Genomic DNA, 19,304 nt, shown 5'->3' with positions numbered 1-19,304 from the left:
TTAAATAATAATATAACATTTACTCATATACTAATAGTATAATTAATGGGTAAATATTAAATTGATTTCTTATATTTGGGCGTAATCGTATTTTGGTTCTTAAGGTTTTAATTGTTCTATTTGAATCCAGAAAAATTTTATTTAGTTTCAATGTAGTCCCATCATGAGGTCAAAGTTAAATAATTAACAGAATGTCCTACATAACAGTAGTACAAGAACAAAGTCAATAATTTAAAGAATAAGTACAAATTCTAGAAGCACAAAATCAACCGTAAATACATCTATACATTTATTGGCACATTGATTTTGACTCGTAAATACATCTATACATTTTAATCTTCATGGGATGGCAATATAGCAGTAGCTAACAGCTAAAACCGGAGAGGCAATGAAAATTGAGAGTACTTACCCGGTTGAAAACCATGAAACCAAGGTCCAAATCAATACCATCAACATTCACAGTTTTGGCATGGCCTCCCAAATAATCTTCTTTCTCATAAAGAGTCACATTCACTCCTTCTTTGGCCAATACATACGCTGAAACCAATCCACTTATTCCACCACCCACCACTGCCACTCTCATCTTCTTCTTTTTCTTTCTCCTTAATAATATACTGTATTATAAAACTATTAATCTTCTATGAAATAAAGAGAACACCCAAATTATTTTATGAAAAAACTTGCATGAACGCCCTATATTTATAGTGGAGCATTTTGTATATGCAACCACGGTATCCCTAGTCCTATTCCTATCCCTACTACTCTATATTGGGGGATTTACTCAATTCTATACGTGGAACCACTCAATCAATTGTATGTCCACATAGAAATTGAGTGCAGAGATTAATAAATGCTTTATTTAATTTGTTAGGCAAGTAGAACTACAAGTTGCAAGCAAGATTCTTAACACCATCTCCGGTAGGAAACTCATTTCAGTCCCTATTTATGGTCCACCTGTCATAAAAAGTAACTCCATATCAGATTTTGCTTCATAACCAATAAATAGAAACTCAAAGAATCTCTCTCTTCTCCATTAGAAGGAACTAACTTTAATTCCTATTATGGTCCCACTTAATTAATTAATTAAAGTAATTAAAATTAATATAATTATTATTTTTTTATAATAATATTACTTAAACATTATTTACACAAATATCCTATTTTATTATTAATAAATTGCATTGACTAATTTATTTTTAATAAATAAAATATAAATCACAATAAAATTTGGGATTTATGTATTTTAAATATCTGGTAAACTGTAGCGATCATTTAAAAATTTAAGAAACATTGATTAGTAAAATAACAATGATATTATTGAAAATAATAACAAATAATTAGCTAACTATGGAAATTATTTTAATAAATGAAAAGCAAAATATATCATATACAATTATATATACAAACCATGTATAAACATTTTGTGAATTATGTCAATTGTATCTTCGTTGTCCTAGATGTGTTGTTACCCGAGATGGATCTTAACTCATGAATATAATGCATTGTAAATGACTACGAGAAATTAAAAGACAATTGCACTGCAATACCAAATTATAAAGATCAAATTGTTATTAGAAATAATTAAAGGAATAAAAATTATTTGTAGATTCATAATACTAAAAAAATAACGAAGTTTTAGTTGCTACCTTAATGGATCAATGTCGATGAAAAGCAAATAAACAATACATATTGTACAAGATAGTAAAATAGAGGAAAAAACAGAGACAAAGGACACTAATTCTAGAATATGCTCTTGATATAAGCAAGCAAAAGTCGGTTACGAGTTATAGCTCGGCAACGTATGATTTACAGTTATAACCGAATATTCTGATTAAATCAGCAATTATGTTTTTCTTATAACGTCGGATATGTGAATTAATGCTCGGACGTTACATAACAACGATCACCTACAATCAATTAAGCAGATATAAGATAGACAGCAGAGATGAAAGAGGTAATCAATTTTCTTCCAAAAAGCTCATATTCATATACTCTCTTATTGACTTGAGCGTCGGAGAACCTTTGCAGGTACTCACCACCTCGGTTCCAACGGCCGTGCTTTCCCTCTCCACCACAAGAAGTTCGTCGATCTTTTCCGGGGAACGAACCATACTTCGGTGTCATCAGGTCAGAACATTTGGCGCTAGAAGGAGGGCCGATTTGAAATATTGTTCGGTGTAAGTACCAAATTCCTTATGGCTGATGTTCCTCCCCCAACCTCATCCGAGCTTCTAAGGATGGTCACCGAGCTTCAACAAGCTAACCAACGAATGGCGGAGGACAATCAGCGTATGCAAAATCAAATCGCGCAACTGGAACATGCTCGTCTGGAGCATAACAATAATAACCATGAACAACACGGGAATGATGAACGGCAATCGATACCAACTCATGTCTCGGATACCCCGCAACATAGGGATGACGAGGAACAACAGAATGAAGAAGCCCAACCTGAAGATGAGGCAGAAAACCCAGATAACTCTGTAGGACCGTTCACAGCTGAGATAATGAACTTCCAGCTACCCAGACAGTTCACTCTACCGACCACACTAACCCCATATAACGGGCTGGGAGACCCAAAACAACATGTTAAAAAATTCCGATCAATCATGATCGTTAACGGTGCCTCTGATCCTATTTTATGTCGATGTTTTCCTTCTTTTTTAGATGGTCCTGCACTTGACTGGTTTTGTTCCTTGCCTGCAGATTCTATTTCACGTTTTCAGGAGTTAGCCAAGCAGTTTGAGGACCATTTTGCAGCCTCGGCAATATATCTTCATGATTCTGACTACTTAACAACCATCAAACAGGGTCCACAGGAAAGTCTGAAGGACTACATAACTCGATTCACTAAGGTCGCCATGAGTATTCCGGACCTCCATCCCGAGGTGCACCTCCATGCTATTAAAAGTGGTCTTCGTCCAGGGAAATTCCAAGAAACCATCACGGTAGCTAAACCGAAAACTCTTGCCGAATTCCGCGAAAAAGCTAGGGGACAGATTGATATTGAAGAGCTTCGCCAGGCACGGAAGTCAGAAAAACCAGTCGCTAAAGATGACGAAAGAGCTCGGGATACCAGGAAGGGTTTCAAACCAATACCTCGTTACGAATCATATACCCAGTTCAACACCAAAAGGGATGATATCATTAAGGAAATTCTGAACTCAAAGTTGATTAAACCCCCCCCGTAAGGCAGGCAATTACCCCGAGCCCAGAAACGTCGACAAATCTAAATACTGCACCTTTCATCAGAAGCATGGTCATACAACTGATGAGTGTATAATTGCTAAAGATCTCCTAGAGCGGTTGGCACGACAAGACCATCTTGATAAATTTATTGCAGGTCACATTCAAAAGAGAACGGCATCCGGCTCCGAGCAACCCTCAACAGGACAATCATCAAAAGAAAGGGATAAGGCCCCAGCTCAACCACGGGGAGTAATCAATTGTATTTCAGGGGGCTATGCCGGTGGAGGAAGTACCAACTCGGCCAGAAAATGAACGTACCGAGCTATGTTAATGGTCGAAGGCGCTGACCATAACTCGGCACCGATCCCAGAGCTCCCCGAACTGACGTTTCGTCCTACTGATGGTCGACATACGAACTACGACGACCCTGTAGTCGTCTCTATCCAATTGGGAGACCTTATTGTTCGGAAGGCATTGCTTGATCCAGGAAGTAGTGCTGATGTACTTTTTTTTGCAACATTTCAAAAAATGAAATTGAGCACTAACATTTTGCAGCCATATTCAGGAGACTTGGTCGGATTCTCAGGAGAACGAGTGCCCGTCATGGGGTCTGCATGGTTGCAGACTACACTAGGCGAACAGCCATTATCCAGAACACAGGACATTCAGTACCTGATCGTAGACTGTTTTAGCCCTTATAACGTTATCTTAGGGAGACCTTTTTTAAATAGATTTGCTGCTATTGTTTCTACTTATCACCTTTGTGTCAAGTTCCCTGTGCAGGATAACGTTGTCGCAACCATACATGGTGATTTGCAAGAAGCTCGGCAATGCTATAACGTAAGTCTGAAACCCATCAGAAGAAACACTGAAACTCGGGTCAATTCAATACAATCCAAGCAGCCAATCTTGACCGAATTAGACCCAAGGGCCGACTTTCAAGAACGTCCCATGCCTAATGAGGATCTTCAAAAAGTCGCTTTAACCGACGATCCATCAAAGTTCACATACATCGGAACGTCAATGGACGACGACGCTAGGATAACGATGACCAATTTCTTATGTGCGAACGCTGACCTATTCGCATGGACTTCGGGAGACATGCCGGGGATTAGTCCGTCAGTAATCACACACAAGTTAGCTGTCAGTCCAGCAGCCCGACCAATTTCCCAAAAAAAGAGAAACCTCGGCGCCGAGAAACGATCAGCCTCCATGTCAGAAGTTAACAAGCTCCTTGAGGCGAAATTCATTCGCGAAATTAGATTCACCACATGGTTGGCCAACGTCGTCATGGTAAAAAAGAATAATGGTAAATGGCGCATGTGCGTCGACTTTACTGATTTAAATAAAGCATGTCCAAAAGATGCCTATCCTTTACCTTGCATAGATACATTAGTAGATAACTCCTGTGGGTATGACACTTTAAGTTTTATGGATGCATATTCGGGTTATAATCAGATCCTTATGCATCCATCAGACCAAGAAAAAACGGCTTTTATAACTGAATATGGTAATTACTGCTTTAATGTTATGCCTTTCGGTTTAAAGAATGCAGGGGCAACGTACCAAAGACTGATGAACAGGGTTTTTGAGCAGCAAATAGGCAGAAATATTGAGGTTTACGTCGACGACATGGTCGCCAAAACAAAGGTCGGCGAATCCCATATACACGACCTGGAAGAAATATTTGCTCAAATCAGAAAATATAACATGCGACTGAACCCCGAGAAGTGTGCCTTCGGTGTCAAAGGCGGAAAATTCCTCGGATTCATCCTGACAAGTCGGGGTATTGAGGCAAACCCCGAGAAATGCCAAGCAATACTCGATATGCAAAGTCCAAAGACGACAAAAGATGTTCAACGGCTAACAGGAAGATTAGCGGCATTGTCAAGATTCTTGCCTTGCTTGGCCTTCAAATCTTTCAACTTTTTCCAATGTTTAAAGAAAAATACGAAGAGCTTCTTCTGGGATGAAAAATGTGAAGAAGCATTTTTAAGCTTCAAACATTTCCTCTCCAAACCACCCGTTTTGCAGAAACCAAAGCTCGGCGACCCATTATACTTATACTTGTCTGTCACTGAGTTCGCCATTAGTTCTGCTCTTGTTACAGAAAGCAACAAAGACCAGCAGCCAGTATATTTCGTGAGCAAGACATTACAAAATGCGGAGCTGCGATACCCGAAGCTTGAAAAGCTCGTCCTGGCACTGATATTCTCGGCAAGACGTCTCCGACCTTATTTTCAGAGTCATACAATTATTGTCCGAACAGAGCATCCACTTCGACAGATACTCTCTAAACCTGAATTAGCAGGGCGAATGACTAAATGGTCTATTGAACTCTCCGAGTTCGACATACAATTTCAACCTAGGGGATCTGTTAAGTCACAATGCCTGGCCGACTTTGTCGCAGAGTTTACTGACACTTCTTCCGAGGAAAGAAGTCGGCTCTGGACGCTATTTGTAGATGGAGCTTCAAACCCTCAAGGGGCAGGAGCTGGAGTATTGTTAGAAAGCTCGGATGGTATAATCCTCGAACATTCTCTCAGATTTTCATTTAAAGCCAGCAATAACCAAGCAAAATATGAAGCCCTCATAGCTGGGCTCAGGTTAGCCACTGATTTACATGTTGATTATTTGAAGGTTTACTGTGATTCATTATTAGTGGTACAACAAGTAAATCAAAGTTTCCAAACAAAAGATCCAATTCTTTTGAAGTATTTGAATATTGTTCGGAACTTGTTAAACAAATTTTCTAAAATAGAAATCACCCATATACCTAGAGAACAAAACCATAGGGCAGATGTCTTATCCAAATTAGCAACAACGCAAGCACACACTGCCACACTTTTACAATCAACCTTAGACAAACCGAGTATTGAGTCAGCAAAAATTCTAAACACCTTAAGTAAAGATAGTTGGCAACAACCTTACATTCAATACCTCCGCAACGGCTCTGTTCCGGAGGAAATTGAAAACAAAGGTAAATTCAGAAGACAAGCTTCTTTTTTCACCTTGATAAATAACACTCTGTATAGGCGAGGTTATTCTCGACCATTATTGAAATGCCTAGACAGGTCAGAAGCCGAGCTTCTCTTGGCCGAGGCCCACGAAGGAATCTGTGGCATACACTGTGGAGCTCGGAGCTTGGCCCAGAAAGCTCTTCGAGCAGGATTTTATTGGCCGACAATATGGGAGGACAGTAAGCATAAAGTCAGAACCTGCGACAACTGTCAGAAGCACTCACCGATCATTAATATGCATGCCGAACATCTCCATCACTCAACAGTAAGTTGGCCGTTCAATCGGTGGGGAATAGATATACTCGGCCCCTTCCCCACTGCTCCGAGGCAGGTAAAATTTTTGGTAGTTGCAGTAGATTACTTTTCTAAATGGATTGAGGCACAGCCACTTGCAAAAATTACCTCATCACAAATGATAAGTTTTGTCTGGAAATATATAATTTGTAGATTCGGTATACCAGGCCATATCGTAACCGATAATGGTCGACAGTTTATTGATAGCACTTTCAAAGAATTTTTACAGAATTTAAAAATAAAGCAGCACTTCTCATCTGTGGAACATCCGCAATCCAACGGCTTGGCAGAGGCAGCAAATAAGATCATCCTTCAGGCATTGAAGAAAAAACTTGACAGCGCAAAAGGCCTGTGGGCCGAGCTTATCCCTGAAGTTTTATGGGCATACAACACAACAATCCACTCCACGACCAAGGAAACTCCGTTCAGACTAGTCTACGGATCCGAAGCAATGATTCCAATGGAAGTGTCTCAAGGCTCCATGCGAACATTAGCCGAAGATCATGAAAAAGCTCGGCAAGAAGAGCTTGACCTAATTGAAGAAATTAGGGAAACAGCAGCAATTCGGCACAAAGCCCTGCAACAACAAGTGGGCCGACGATATTCTAGGAAGGTTGTCCCAAGATCGTTCCACACCGGAGACTTAGTACTCCGTAAAACTGAGCAAGCTCGCCGACCCCCTTCTCATGGAAAGCTCGCCGCATCCTGGGACGGCCCGTACCAAGTAGTTGAGGTATTAGGCCGAGGAGCGTACAAATTGGAACAGTTAGATGGCACACAAATTCCAAACACATGGAATATCAACTCTTTGAAGCAATATTACAGTTAACAATAAGCAGCATACCAGTACTCTTTTTCCCACCTTGAGAATTTTTTCCCAAAAAGGGTTTTTGCTCATAGGGGGTTTTAATGAGGCTAGTTCACTCGAGAACAAACTTGTACAGGTATCATTATTAATAAACATTCATTCTCTTTTATATTTCTTGCCACTATTCAGATGCAATATTCCTATAAAGGGAAGTCACTAATAAAACAGTAAGTCGCATTATCATACGAATGCGCAAATATTATAGTCATCATTTCAGTCATTGAGCCTTAAACGGCCATATCAAAAAACCGATTAGGCAACAGCAAAACCTAATCTACCAGTCTATAATCAAAATACTGACCTACACAAATCAGGATATGAAACTGTATCCAGCAAAATACACAGAAAAGTTCCCTCCTAACAGAACTAAAAGACGAACTCCTGAACAAATCAGTCGGCGAGGTTGTCATCTCCCTCCTCAGCAACTTCCTCGTCATCCACGAGCTTACCTCCTTGAATTACCTTAGCAGGATCCATAGCACCGAAGTCTCCATCAGGAACAAGGAACTTCGCCTGATTGACAGCCCGCTCGAAGCCTTCCGCAAAAGCATCCAGAATGTCACCTTGCTTATTTTCTTCAAATTTCTTCATCTTCGTAGATAGCTCGGTTAACCGATCATTTGTGCTCGAAAGATCACTTTCTTTCTCTTTCAACAGTGCTGAAATTCTCTCATGACACTTCTTTTCAATTTTAAGATCAGTCTCAATTTCAGACAACTTTTTCGTCAAATCTTTGACATTAGTATCACTGAGTACTAGTTGCTCCTTCAAGACAGCAATCTTCGAAGCCTCAGATAACCCCTTCTTATGTTTTTTCTCCTGACTACGGCCAATACTGGCCAATCGAAATCCTAACACCTGAAAAAACAAAAAAAACCACAATCAAGTTAGAAGGAACAGCAAAACAAAACACACGACCAATAACATATTTCAACAACACATTACCTGAAGATACTGGTCAACACCTAGATCCCCAACCTCTTCCACCCGATTTCTATCTACCTCAGACTGAACAATTTCATCCGAAACAACACTATAAGGAAATTTCTTGTTCCATACCGAGGAATTCTCTTCTTCCTCATCAAAAGAATGTAATCTCTCTTGCCTCAAGATAAAATTTGGCAGGTCATCAAGTTGCAACCTTTCCTCTTCAGTTCGCACCTCATTTTCAACAACTGCCTCAGATTTTCTCTTTTTGAAAACGATACCTTTCTTTTTTGGCAGAGGCTGATCAACCTCAGCCCCACCATCAGCTTTCTCAGCATTTGATGAAGATCCCTCAAAATTTTTGCTCTTGAATCGGGATCTCAGACTGGAGGCGGTCACTCCAGGGAAGTTACCAGCTGAAATATTCATAAGAATAGAAGTCAGTAAAACAGCTAAAGATAATTTTGAGAAAAGGTAAGTTTCAAATTTTCTCACCAAAATACTCTAACACAACAGATTTATTTTCCTCCCAAGTTAGCAGATCAGAAACAGATATCAGTCCCCCTTTATCAACCATCTCAATCAAAAAAGAGATAATGCACTCATTCCGGCTATTGATAAGGTCGGGACCGAGGATATGCTGCGGATGGCAACACCAGTAAAGCGGGAATCTTTCCCCCAAATTTTCATCAAGGTAAAATGGAAACTCCTCATCCACTGATTTAACTTTTAAAAACATTTCTTTGAAATCCTTGAACGATGATTTATAAAGCTTAAAAATAGAAAATCCAGGGGTGCTGTTTAGATTAATCCATAAACCCTTCCATACCCCTTTTGCTTGAAACAGAGAAAAAAATAACTCTAAATCTGGTTCAATTTCAAGAAAATCCATCAAAGCTTCAAAACATCTGATAAAAGCCCACCCATTCGGGTGTATTTGGGATGGAGCACAATTCAATTGTTTCATCACGCTACACTCAAAAACAGAAAAGGGAAGTTTAATTCTTAGTTCCTCAATCATGCAACTATAAACATAAAAATATTCAAAGCCATCTTGTCGATGGAAGACACGGTCCGTCCGGCTGCATGGTAGCAACTGTACATGAAACCCAGTCCTCATTACCCTACTCGCATTTATCCGATTCACACTCTCAATATCAGAAAACAGAGAAGCCCGTATATGAACATCATTGTCAACCCAATCATATTTTTCAACAATTTCAACTGAGGGAAACGATTTTTTCTTTTTCTCACTCATTGTTCAACAAACACAAATTACAAAGAAAAGAAGAAGATGAAGACGCACTGACCTCTTCTACTCATTGCCTTCTGCACCCAACTTAAACGAAGTGTTTATGAAAACTTGAAACTAAGGCACTAGTTTAATTAAACTTTTCAGTTCCAAAAATAAATCCCATCCACACATGCTAGAAATACTTTAACGGTCCAAGATCAACGTTGAAAGTTGAACCAGACAAAATATTAAATTAACACAATGACCAATAAAACTAAATACATATGAATTTATTTCGAACAAAACTTCTCATATGCCAACTTGGAAATCTGATGCGACACGTTGACCTGGGGGCTGAGGATACCGAGCTATAACTCGTTAATCAATAATAAGCTCAACCTGTTCTCCTCAGATCAGGCCAAGCTTGGGGGCTGTGATATAAGCAAGCAAAAGTCGGTTACGAGTTATAGCTCGGCAACGTATGATTTACAGTTATAACCGAATATTCTGATTAAATCAGCAATTATGTTTTTCTTATAACGTCGGATATGTGAATTAATGCTCGGACGTTACATAACAACGATCACCTACAATCAATTAAGCAGATATAAGACAGACAGCAGAGATGAAAGAGGTAATCAATTTTCTTCCAAAAAGCTCATATTCATATACTCTCTTATTGACTTGAGCGTCGGAGAACCTTTGCAGGTACTCACCACCTCGGTTCCAACGGCCGTGCTTTCCCTCTCCACCACAAGAAGTTCGTCGATCTTTTCCGGGGAACGAACCATACTTCGGTGTCATCAGGTCAGAACAGCTCTAATGAGCTGAAAATGAAACACTTTGTATATAATAATGCTTATATAGATATAAGAAAAAATTAACATAATTATTAGAAGGATATGACGTAAAACCTTGTAAATATTGGCAAAAAAAAAAATCAATAAAATTAGGCATCTAAATATTTTTTAAACTAAGTCGTCGCACCTCTTTTTTTACGTACGTGCATAAGTATTGTTGTCGCTCCTTTCTTTTCTTCTTTTACTACCCCCTGTTTTGTTATCTTTTCTTTTTGCGCACTTCTTCTTCTTTTACTATTGTGTCTTTTTTTTTTCCTCATCCTTTTTTTTTGTCTTTTTTTTTATTTTTATTTTTATATATCTTCAATAAAGATATTGAACACAAAAAATTTCGATACACAACACAGAAAAATTTTTGTAGTATATTCATAAGTTATATGCTATGTGCAAAATTTATGATATTATGTGTAAAAATTTATGTGCTTTGTAATAAAATTCATGTACTTTTTAATAATTTATGTACTCTGCAATAAAATTTATTTGCCTAAAAGGCATGGAGACAAAGAACTTGATGGACATGTGTGTGTTTTTTTTTTGTTGAGCTTGTACCAACTTGGTTGGACTTGGTCACCAAAAACACTTGTAGATATAGTATTATTGATGAGTGTTAAGAACTAATTAAAAAATTTTACAAGTTTAAAAACTCAAGATTCGCTGGAGTTATAAACTGACAATTAAAACTCAAAATTTAATAAAAATATCACAAATTCAAAACAATAACTGGGAGTTTAATCCGGAATTATTCTCCCTAAGAATCACAAAAGAGTGCTCAATCATTGATTGAGAGAATCGAGACATTTGATTGAAACTAACGAAAATTTAAATAGTAAGAAATTAAAGAAGCATGCAATAATAAATATAAAAAAAAATTAAACTAAGAGCAATTAAGGCAATTACCTAGAAAAAGAAAGTAAATTCATATTCTATAAGATTTTGGCAAGAGTTGAAAGTTAAGGATTACTATCCTTATTACTAACCATAATATGATAATTACAAAGAGTAAATTCAATTCATCAACCTTTACAAATTGAGAAAAGTCAATTAGACTTAGGACCCGTTTGGGAAGCTTCAAAAGTAACCTTTTTTAGCTTTTGACTTATGAAAAGTAGTAGTATTAATGTCTGGTACAATTTTCAAAACTAAATTGCGATTTTCTAAGAAGCTATTTAGGAACTTATAGAGAAGTTAAAAAAAAATGACTTCTTTCCTAATACGACTACTTTTTACCATATTTTTATAAAATAAACATTTTTAGAACTAAAAATCCAAAGACAAAATAATTTATTTATAAGCTACTTTTAATATAGTCATTTATTGTTTAAACCATTTTTCAAAAGGAACTTAATTAAGTTGTTTACCCAAACTGGGCCTTAATTAATCCTAATCACAAGTCCTAACCAACTTACTAATTGAAATTAGCAAAAGATTAGTCTTAGTAGAAACAAGATTAATTAATTAACATCTCTCTAAATTATCAATCAACTTAGACATTAGTAACACTACTACATAATTAACTTTTACTAATATTTAAAAAATGTTACCAAATCATATTAAAATGTTAGCTATGTATATTAGTAACATTTTAACAAATGTTAAATATACCCTATATTACTAAAGAGTTTTACTAACATTTTTTTAAAGATTTAATAACATTTAATAAAAATGTTACAATAGATCTTCTATAGTAATATTATGAGAAATGTTACAATAGACCTTTTTTAGTAACACTTAAAGAAATGTTACAATAGATATATTTTGTAACACTTAGAAAAATGTTACCATAGATATTTTTTATAACACTTAAAAAATGTTACAAAAGATCTTTAGTAACATTTTTTTACTTATATTATACTATTTTTTATTTTATATTATACATAATATAAATATACTAAAATTAATTACTACAACATGAAATATTTCACTAAATTCACAAAATAAAATTTTTATAGCCTTTTTCATTAATCAATAATCATTGTTCAAATTTGCTTCGTGATGCAAATAAAATGGAAAAAGAAAAAATACTTATAGCACTTAAACTCTATAAACATTCCATATAAAAAGGAAAAGAAAAGTGATACTATGTACATAAAAAACTTAGTCCTTATACTAATCCTAGAAAAATGTATTTATCTGCTTGACTAGCTCATCGCTGCAACGACTTATTACTATTCCCTTAAACCAGTCAACCAAGTTCATCTGATGCACATCAAACAAAAAAGCAATAAGAACTCATATAGTGGGCAGAAATAAAACCTGAAGAAAAATAATCATGAAATCACCTCTGCATGTGGTCTGGAATCCCAAGTAAAGTTTCCACTTTTCAACCATTCACCTCTGATAAAATAAAAGTAAAAAATAAAATTGGTTATTAACATGATCTTCCTGACCTAACTGATAGCTATCTACAAGCTACAAGAAATTTGTTTTCGTTAGTTGCCTAGGCAGTGTAATCGGAACCATTGATCATTTTTAATATTTAGATCTTTTTGAACAGTTGAGAAAAAGTAATATATTGCCCTTTTCTAATTCTTACATAGTTTTTCATCAGTTGTTGCATCCTACTATTTTTTGTCCCTATTCTTGCTTATTACCCGTCTAGCCTAACACCTACAGATCCTATACAAGCAGGACGAATATTCGAGAGTTAATATCTCAATGCAGCTGGCAAATAAATAGGTCTTGGACATACTAAAAAACCATAGTTAAATAGTAACACTTTAAAATTACAAGCACAGCATAGTTAGAACTTTTTGTAAGAATATGCTATATATATTGAAGGAAACAGTTCATCACAAAAAATAGGAGAAAAGTTTCAGGCTTTTCAACTTTTAATCAGCATAGCAATGAAGAATCTCATTGATTTATCCTAATATTCTTACCTTATCCAAATATTTCCCCATATAATTGTTCAAAAGCCACAAATTCTGAAGTTTGAGAGGAAATACCATCAATTTTTGCAGAACAAATTTCTGCAAGGCCATAAAAATTAAAAAGGAATTAAGAGAGGTACAAAGAACAATAGCCAACTCAAATGAATGTATCACTTTATTGGTTAGCTTCGAACCAGTGAGTTACTCATGAGCAACTAACACATTCTTTTCTTATTAAAGAAAAATCAAGACAAGTGGATATTGTTTGACATTTATGGCTTCAAAATTTGATAATGCAAGTAATATGCTGAACATGTAGACTCTTAAAATGAAGACATCGTATGATGACCATTCAAAATAATATATTGTGGGGAAATTGAGGTCTTAAAAAAAAAGAAAAGAAAAAGAAACTCTCACATCAATTGAATAAGCAGTCCCAAGCACAAAACTGATGAAAAGAGCCCAAAACAATGGCTATGAACCTACAATCCAACCAAGCCAAAAAATCTGTAAAAGAGAACAAAACGGTAAGCCTCTTTCCACTGTTTTAGTAAAGCTTGTCTTGGAAAAATTATTGAATCTATATGGTACCAGAAATGAAAATGATGCAACAATTGTGACACCAGTTCCAACGGAATATTCACCGGATGCCAATGGAAGATATGGCTTGTTTATCTGCAATAAGATATACAGATCAATAATAAGACAAGGCACATGGAATTTCTCTGGAAAAGTTTGACAACTATAAAAAGTTGTGTGTTGTTATAACTTATAACCACATCAAAGTTACAATAATATCTAAACCAGAATATGGTGGTCAAAATCATATTAACTGTTTCGTGCTCAAGTTGCAAGAACACCTATTCACACCCAATATATAGGCTTTTGACTATCCTACTTTGGTGAGTTAACTGATAAATCACATAGCAATTCTACTTGAATAATTCAGAAGCCAAGTACAAAAGAAAAGCATTTATTAGTCACCGAGATTTTTATATCTATTAGCAAGATCCATACCTTGTCTATTTCAATATCTGAAATTGATTCAATCCAACAATATAAATATTCATAAACAAGGCAGCTACCACAGCCTGAAACGAAGAAAACTCTAAAATGCATTACTAGACTAGAAGGAAATAACAGAAACTTTTAGCCATTTAAGAGAAATAACACACTTCAGTGGCTCACCTCCAACACACCAGTAAAAAATAGAGGAGATATGTCTGATGATTTCTGCACTGCTAGGAGAGACAATGTCTTGGCTTGAGACAGCTGGGTAAGGCATGGCTGATAGGAGAATCCCAAAGTTGCTCATGGTACTGGTACTTGCTTGACTCCTGCAACTGTAGCAAACAATGAAAAGAATAAAAACACATGCTAAAGCTTGAACTGTTAATCATCATATCTAGAATGAACAAGACATCCTTACATCACGCATCAGAAAAATGAACCCTCAATCTTAAGACATTTTGAACTCAAAACAGTTATAGTAAAAAACTTTCAAGTTAGATTTTGAAAATAAACAAATAAATACATGCAGCAATTTTCTTAAATTAAGCTATTAGTTACTAATCATACTGTCAACTAGCAAGCGAAAAACCTCTAGTCTTAATCTAAAATCTAAATGACTATCACATATAGAAATCAAGTATTGAATGCCACAGCTACTTAAATTCCATATGGCAGAGTAGAATTGAAATCTAGATTTGATCAAATCTTGAGTAGTGAGATTCACAAACGAATATCAAATCCAAGGGATCCATATCAAAATCGTTTACTCTGCAAGTCATACCTTAGTTTGACCATATGGATTCATTGCTGATAGAGGGAACTCTTCTGTACATGGAACCTCCTTTGGCCAACCGTATACGGTGGACGAAGATGAGAACACAAGCTGGAATCATGCAAATAAATAACAAATCAGTTAAATAAGCATAATTACAAACTTTTTCTTTTTCTTTTTTGTCTTTTTATTACAGAACTCACACTTTACAGCAACGAAAACCCAAAGCACAAAGCCATAACCACGAAGATCATGTTACCGTACCTGACACCATTAAACCTAACAGCGCCGTTACCGTCGTCAGCGCTGTCATCAGTGTAACATCCTACCATACAGAACTTTACACCTAGGATGTAAAAACAGAGGTGGCGAGGCGCTACGACCTCTAAAAATAAAATACATACATATAATAATAAAAATGATATAATAAACTAGGAGCCTTCAAAAATGGGTAAATCAAAATCGCAAAATAAAAAGCGCAACACTCAAGAACTGGAATTACTTGCGTGCTAAGAAACCTGAAGGTTAAAAATATAAATAAACGAAAGAGCAAAAAGAGAGTCAAGAATACAGTGAAACTAGCTCCTAACTCAGCCTGCGAAGCCAAGGCTGGTCGGAGGATATTTACATATATATACATAAGTATCCCAAAAACCAAAATATAGAAATAAGTTTCCTAACTCTCCTGTAATCCTCTATGAGGAACAAAAAATAAAGTATCTTGGAGAGCAAGCTAAGTACATATATAAATATTTAAATAAATAGAACATCCAAAATATCCCAGACTACGCTTCAGGAAATCTAGACGCCTAGCGAGGAGCCTCTCGACCTGCATCTGAAAACAACAACACATTATGGGATGAGAACCGGATGTTCTCAGCATGGTAAAGGTGCTACGCGTATAATAAATAAGGTCCTGAGAATGCCAGAGGCAATCCTAGAACTCCGTCATACAATTGTAAAACTTAATTTCTAAACAGAAGCCATAAATAGGGGTAGGTATACTAAACCTGCCTAAACTCACTCAATCTTAAACCTAACCTAACATCAAACTATTTCACCCTTCCTTCGTTCCTCCGTCATCCCTAATTTGGCAAAGACAAGCAACCAGACAAAATCACGCACAAGTAATAGGCAGATAGTGCAAGTAGCAAGTATAGCAGGTAGCAGGACATATACATACAGTTAGGCAAACTCAGGAAATGCATAGCAATCAAAACAAACAAATGCACATGATGCATGTCTGTCCTATGGCTGATGGGGCCCATCTGTCGGGTTCCCATCGCGCATCCCAAGAGTCTATGCATAGAGTTCACATTCATTTATCATATAATCACTCAATGGGGGTTATCCATACCCGGGAATTTATACGTGCCCGGTCACCCTTACGACGTAGGGTCAACAGAGTGTCGAGATTCAACCTGGAACACGTGGTGGCGAGCCACAGTTCTGTTACCCAGGGAAACTCGTATCTCAGATATCATTCATAAGTCATTTCATATTTATAATCAATATATCATCATTTATCAAGCCTTGGCATTAAACTCCTTAAATACTCTTATCTTCTTCAGATACGCCATCATTTACCTCTTACTTCACCCTCAAGTTATCCTATTTTCCTAGCTTCGCTTATCCACTAGACTTAGAACTACACTTTAAGCCTAAAAAGGAAGAAAATCGAGGTTTAGAAGTGAAAATTTGGCTTAAAATAGTCAAAACTAGTTTTTGTAGCAGGCAACATCCACGCGTAAGTGTAGGCCACGCGTACGCGTGAATATGCACACACGCGTACGCATGCTTCTCGCGCATGCGTCACCAAAATTCCACATCACGCGTATGCCAAACACACTTTAATTTAGAACAAACCTCATTTGTATTCAAAATTTAAAGAGCAAGTTATGAACTGTGAAAGTTCATTAAAAATCACTTTCTACCAAATTTTTCCAAACCTCATTTTCTTACCAAAACTACATTCCTTACCAATATAACTTGCACATTTAGCACACAACAAACTCCATCTCATTGAGACTATCTTCCAACACTTAAATATCCACATCAATTCATAAAACTCATATATTATTCAACAATCCACCTCTTTCAACCATAATCTTCTATTTCAAAAATTCATTAACCCATTCCTTTCATTCATACATAGCCAATCATAAATCAACTTCAACCAATTAAACAAACCATAACCATCAATTCCATTAACATATATCAACATCAAGCCATCATTAATAAGTCCAAGAATACATACTCAACAATACCAACCATTCATACTCATAATTCCAAATTAAAACTCAATCATAAATCTATCCAATGTCATCATGAAGCTAATCATTTAGTGCATCCAACCTTTTCAACTTAACCTATTGTTCTCTAGCCTAAGTTTTCACAACACCTTAAATATTAAATGCACGAAATCTAAACCATACCTTGGCCGATTCCCCACTCAACCCGGAACACTTTTAATTTCACTTTTCTTCAAGCCCTTGGGGTTCCAACACTACCAAGCTCCGATTTTCAGCCTCACAACTCCACTTCCAAGCTTCCAAAATCACCAACAAGCTTCAACAAGCATCAACATTTACATACACACTACCTAAACCATAATTACCACATCCAACCATAACAAATCAATACCCAAATGCCTAAATTCAGAAATTTCATTAGGGTTTGAGATCTCTTACCTTTACCCACTGATCCTTGAGCAATACCCACAAGAAATCAAGTCTAGTGGACCCCTAAAACATGAAAATCATCAAGGAATTGAGTTCCTCAAACCTTAAACCCGAAATTCATATACCAGCAGAAATGGAGCTAGGCAAACGCGATTTACTTACTGTTTTGTTTAGATAGAATTGAAGAGCTCGGTGAGCCCGACGCATGGCCGCAAACAGCTCGTCAATCGGAGCTCCGGATCAAAAGTTATCAAGGTTTGAAGATGAGGTTAGGGTTTGCTCCTTCTTCTCCCCTCCCATGGCTGCATTCAGCGTGTTTGATGATTAAGAGAGGAGATAGGGGGTTCTTTTAAGTGTTTTATGCTGAGTTGGGTTGGGCCTTGGGTCCATTTTGGGTCCAATTCAACCGGTTCGACCCGTTTGGCCCAATCTCGGGCCAAATTCTTTAAAATTAGTGTCGAAATTCTTGTTTTAATTTTCTCTATCATATTAAACCATAAAAATCTCATTTCTCATTTTCTAGAATACATTTTAATTTATGGGTTAATTAACCATTAATTAACCAGATTTTACATTCTAGCCACCAAATTGGGAATTTTGCCCACAAAATTCAGATTCAATTATTTGAAAGGAGGTGTGGGTAGTTCTTCCACCTGTCCGATTCGAGTTCTTAAATACGTTTCCCACTTCCAGTTCCACTTTTTTGCATCCTCTACTAATGTAACTTTTACTTTGCCTAGCTGCTTGGCAATGACATCTTATTATATATCCTAACCGAGGTTACTCGAAGCGTGAGATCCTTCCTCAGCTGCACTGGTTCAAGTTCTACACATGATTGACATTAGAAGTGTACTCCTGAAACTGAGATGTGTTACATGGTACCCGTTAGAAAGATATGGGGGTAGAATTACCTGATATGCCACTGGCTTAATTCTCTTCAAAACCCGAATAGTCTGTCCTTGCCATTAATCTAGGTCCTAAAACACCTTGGTCTCAATCCCTTCATCTTGACTCATTCATTGATTCCAGCTTGTTAAAGTCACTTCTCGAGTTCAGAACTTCCTTGGTTTGTGTAATTCTTTTGTCGGCTTTTCATAGAGAGATTGTTAACTCGAATTGGCGTAGCTCTTCTCCGTTGTCTCTGCTATTAAATTCAGGAACTAAGACGTTCAACATTCCAGTTTCTGATTAATTCAGAGGTGTTTAGCATACTGCGAAGTCTCACATTCTCCCTGATGTATAGTCTCGTTGATATTCCCTAATAAGTAGTTTGCTCCGATGGGCAAAACAGACTTGATCACTTGATCTACGAGTTCCTAACAGCATCACCTTTTATCCTAGACCTTGGCAATCTATTACGAAATCGATAGCTATTTCCTTTTACCTTTAATGTAGACCCTTTGATGGTTGTAGCATTTCGCACGGCTTCTATTGGTCTCTCTTTTCTTTCTTATGTGTCGAACGTGTAATCACATAAATTGTCACTTCGTTCTTCACTTCTGGCTGCTCAAAATATCTTTTGGATTCACGATACATTTTAGAAACCTCAAGGTAACTTCGAAAATCCTCTCTTGTAGC

The 19,304-nt window shown here is 36.7% G+C and overlaps 4 protein-coding genes, 2 long non-coding RNA genes and 1 pseudogene across 8 annotated transcripts in view; 2 read left to right on the top strand and 5 right to left on the bottom strand.

Moving 5' to 3' along the window:
- The window catches only part of LOC107618021, an 11,226-nt pseudogene extending 10,606 nt beyond the window's left edge, over positions 1-620 (bottom strand).
- The window catches only part of LOC107618022 (tuberculostearic acid methyltransferase UfaA1-like), a 39,836-nt gene extending 39,146 nt beyond the window's left edge, over positions 1-690 (bottom strand). The window contains exon 1 of the mRNA XM_021112608.1: positions 659-690. The gene's annotated coding sequence lies outside the window, so the exon portion shown is untranslated. The remainder of the gene's footprint in view (positions 1-658) is intronic.
- LOC107615912 lies at positions 2,196-3,191 on the top strand. The gene has a single exon (XM_016317928.1). It carries the CDS (start codon positions 2,196-2,198, stop codon positions 3,189-3,191), a length of 996 nt encoding a protein of 331 aa, XP_016173414.1.
- LOC107615911 lies at positions 3,520-7,332 on the top strand. The gene has a single exon (XM_016317926.1). The coding sequence runs from the start codon at positions 3,520-3,522 to the stop codon at positions 7,330-7,332; it is 3,813 nt and encodes a 1,270-aa protein (XP_016173412.1).
- Positions 12,876-13,339, bottom strand: LOC110267331. Its single transcript, XR_002354816.1, has 2 exons — positions 13,272-13,339; positions 12,876-13,008 (listed from the first exon to the last, which is right to left on the bottom strand). It is a non-coding gene; the product is annotated as an uncharacterized LOC110267331 (long non-coding RNA).
- On the bottom strand, positions 13,465-15,178 carry LOC110267330 (glycinol 4-dimethylallyltransferase-like). Of its 3 annotated transcripts, none has more exons than XR_002354815.1 (5): positions 14,692-15,178; positions 14,451-14,605; positions 14,280-14,370; positions 13,854-13,937; positions 13,465-13,769 (listed from the first exon to the last, which is right to left on the bottom strand). XR_002354815.1 is itself a non-coding variant. In XM_021112615.1 (5 exons), the coding sequence occupies exons 2-5, from the start codon at positions 14,575-14,577 to the stop codon at positions 13,676-13,678; spliced, it is 354 nt and encodes a 117-aa protein (XP_020968274.1). In that variant the 5' UTR covers positions 14,578-14,605; positions 14,692-15,178; the 3' UTR covers positions 13,465-13,675. The 3 variants fall into 3 exon arrangements, 2 of the variants coding, with proteins under 2 accessions (XP_020968274.1, XP_020968276.1); XM_021112615.1 differs by having other exon boundaries at positions 13,465-13,744; positions 14,280-14,353; XM_021112617.1 differs by having other exon boundaries at positions 14,280-14,353; positions 14,692-14,833.
- LOC110267332 lies at positions 17,417-17,951 on the bottom strand. The gene is made up of 3 exons (XR_002354817.1): positions 17,889-17,951; positions 17,736-17,789; positions 17,417-17,647 (listed from the first exon to the last, which is right to left on the bottom strand). It is a non-coding gene; the product is annotated as an uncharacterized LOC110267332 (long non-coding RNA).

Source organism: Arachis ipaensis, chromosome B09, assembly GCF_000816755.2.
Source record: "Arachis ipaensis cultivar K30076 chromosome B09, Araip1.1, whole genome shotgun sequence".
Classification (NCBI taxonomy): Eukaryota; Viridiplantae; Streptophyta; class Magnoliopsida; order Fabales; family Fabaceae; genus Arachis; species Arachis ipaensis.
The sequence above is the reverse complement of the archived record's forward strand: the minus strand, read 5'-3'. Positions and strand labels throughout refer to the sequence as shown.